Source organism: Mesitornis unicolor, unplaced genomic scaffold (assembly GCF_000695765.1).
Source record: "Mesitornis unicolor isolate BGI_N332 unplaced genomic scaffold, ASM69576v1 scaffold39661, whole genome shotgun sequence".
NCBI classification, from domain to species: domain Eukaryota; kingdom Metazoa; phylum Chordata; class Aves; order Mesitornithiformes; family Mesitornithidae; genus Mesitornis; species Mesitornis unicolor.
Window position 1 is genome coordinate 25,237 of NW_010166505.1, and position 2,808 is coordinate 28,044.

Sequence of the window (2,808 nt, forward strand, 5' to 3'; positions counted from 1 at the left end):
CGGCCGCAGCCTCTGGAGCACGGAGGCTCCCGGGCGCTGGCGTGGCCACGGAAAAACCAATCCACACCGGGGATTTACTGGCAAAAAGGTTTACAGAACCAGAGCGTGGGGATGGGGATCATCAGGAGCAATTATTTCGGGAATTCACGGGAGGAGAGGCAAGGTTTGCAGCAGGCAAAGGCACAAAAGCTTCCCACATACCCGAGGAGCTGAGCCCAGCAGCTTCCTCCTCGGCTTTATTTTTAAGAAAATATTTTTAATTTTAAAATTATTTTTAATATTTTATTCTCCATGTGAAATAACCTCCCTGCATTTCCATCCTCTCCCCTGCTCACCACAGATTCCTCTCCAGGGAGGACGGCTGCAGCGTGGAGCCGGCCGGGGCCATTTCTACGTCTTTTAACAGCTCTCAAAAATCCTCCCATGAATCGAAAATGACAATTATTACTCAGCATCATTTTTACTCATTTCCCGCCTTCTCGGGAAGTCGGCTTGAGGCTGCTCATTCCCACCACACCCCAGCCCCAGCCGCTGCTGGGGCTGGATCCCAGCTCCTGGGCGAGTTTGGGGGCACCCACGGCTCCATGGGGATACTCTGGGGGATGGAAAAATATCCAGGTGATTTAAAAAAAAATTGTTATTATTTTATTTTCTTTTTTAGAGCAAAGCATAGGGGGAAACTGCTCCTTCTCTCTTTGTCTTCCACATGGAGATGGTAATTTTGGAAGGGGGCAGAAAGGACCTGCTCTTCCCAGCTCACAGCACTGGGAAGTGACCACAGACACGTTAATACTAAAAATACCCAATTCTGAACCATTTCAGCTCGTGTTTTCAAACCTCACACCTTGCTGTTGCTGGCTTTATGGTTTTACAGGGCTTGGGGGCTGTTCCCGGGGCAGAGCGTGCAGGTTTATGGATGCACACGTCCACACATCCGATTTACACAGGCGTTTCCACGCACACGGAGCTCTGCTCCAACAAAAGCTTTTGCAGCAAATCCAGGTTGGTTTTTTTTTTGCCAGAATAAACAAAACCAGCACTGGAGCTTTTGAGATGAAGCAAAAGCAAGCGTGAGACCCAGAACAAAAATTCAATAGAAACGATTTTTCACGCTAAATTGGTCTGAAAGAGCCCCTTGCCGGGAAAGCACGGCCGGACGCGGGGAACCGAACGCACACTTCACATGGAGAGAAAACCCCACGGTGCCACCTTCACGCAACCCCATGAGGTTATTTCTCTGCAAATATTACAACGCCTCATCCCACAAGAACACATTAAAAATAATACTACTAATCAAATCAGCACAAGTTATGCTCCAAAGCCTGTTAGAGGCAGTGGAGGTGTTTCCACTGCTGTAATGAGTATTTGCCAGGACTCTGCCCGAGGAAAGAAATTATTCACCCTAAAGCTTTCTGAGACCGTAAACTCCTGTTAATTCAGAGTTTGGGGCTGCAGAGGAGGGAAGTCAATAATAAATTCAAGAGTCAAGCTGAGATTGGGCTGTGTTCAGATTGGAAATTTGTATAAAGAGGATAAAAAAAAAAACCCAAACAGAAAGAGCCTAAAGAGAATAATTGATTACAGAAATGAAAGCTTAATTCATAAAAGAAAAACATTTTCCATCCATCAACCTGCAACCAGTTAAGTGGAGAGTTTTAAAGAAACTGCAACATGGAGAAGGAGCCAACAGGAAAGAGGAAATGTATGAAAGAATGTAAACTATTCAAGTTTCATAAAGAGGAACAAGTAAACAGTTATTACATGCAAATAATTCCTAACATCACTGCTTTTAATTAATGCAGAGAAGTCAAAATGTATCTGACACTGTGCACATATATTCGAAGCCTTTGAGAAAATGCCGCCATATGGCCGTTAAAAGACAGCATTCTTATTGTTGTTTAAGTGAACGATTAAGTGCTTCGATTGCAGCGTTTATTGGTGATGAAAAGCTGAAATGCTACTTATGTTATCTGAAATTCAGGTACAACGCGGCTGCGAGGCTCAGGCAGAAGGGAAGGGTATTTTCAGGGGATTTATTTCCCTTCTCCTCGGTTGGCACAGCCTGATTTCCTTCACGCTTTGTTTTGAAGAAAACCCAGCAGCGTGATCCATTTAAAGCTCAATGAGAGAGCCAAAAAAGTAAAATTTCTCTCCCGCTTTTTCATGCGACAAACGTGGTAAAAAGTGAGCAAGCCTTCCCCCAAAAAGCCCCCGCACCTTCAGAGTAAAAGGAGCCTTTCTGCACCCCTGCATCTCCTCCATGCCAAGCCCTGCGCTATTATTTCACTTGAAACACCTGATTTTTCACCATTTAAAAAACGAGCTCCCAGCTGGGCCACTGCCCCTGAGCGCATCCACCTGCGGGGGTTATACCCGCACCCCGCGGATGGGAGAAATTCGGGCGGATTTGGGCTGGGACTGCCTTTACAACGAGATTTTTAATTTTTTTTTCTCCTTGCACACTCCTTTCCCGACACTGCGGCAAAGGGAAAAGCTCCGGGAGGAGCGGGGCAGCGCCGGTCCGCTGCGGGATTGGGGGTAGCCGGGGATGCTCCCACATCCCACCCGCATCTCGCCCGCTCAGGAACCACTTCGGCGCCGGGGAGCCCCTCCTTGAGCGCCAAACCCAAGCCTTAACAACGAAACCACCGGCCCTCCAGAAACACACCGTTAAAATGAAATAAAATTCAAAATTAAACCTTTTTTCCCCCTCCTTTTCCTTCTCCTCCTTTTTTTTTTCTTTTCCAAAATGCCAAATAAACATGACAACCATTTTCCGGTCGGTACCTACCCCTGCCGCTTCTCCCC

General features: G+C 46.7%; 1 protein-coding gene across 1 annotated transcript in view; it reads right to left on the reverse strand.

Annotated features, from left to right (window-relative positions):
• Positions 1 to 2,808, reverse strand: part of LOC104548852 (runt-related transcription factor 3-like) — a gene marked incomplete at both ends in the record, with an annotated part of 20,189 nt that overhangs the window by 17,237 nt on the left and 144 nt on the right. The window contains 1 exon segment of the mRNA XM_010194981.1: positions 2,792 to 2,808. This exon segment is cut by the window's right edge and continues 14 nt beyond it. Within this exon segment, the coding sequence (XP_010193283.1) occupies positions 2,792 to 2,808 (17 nt within the window).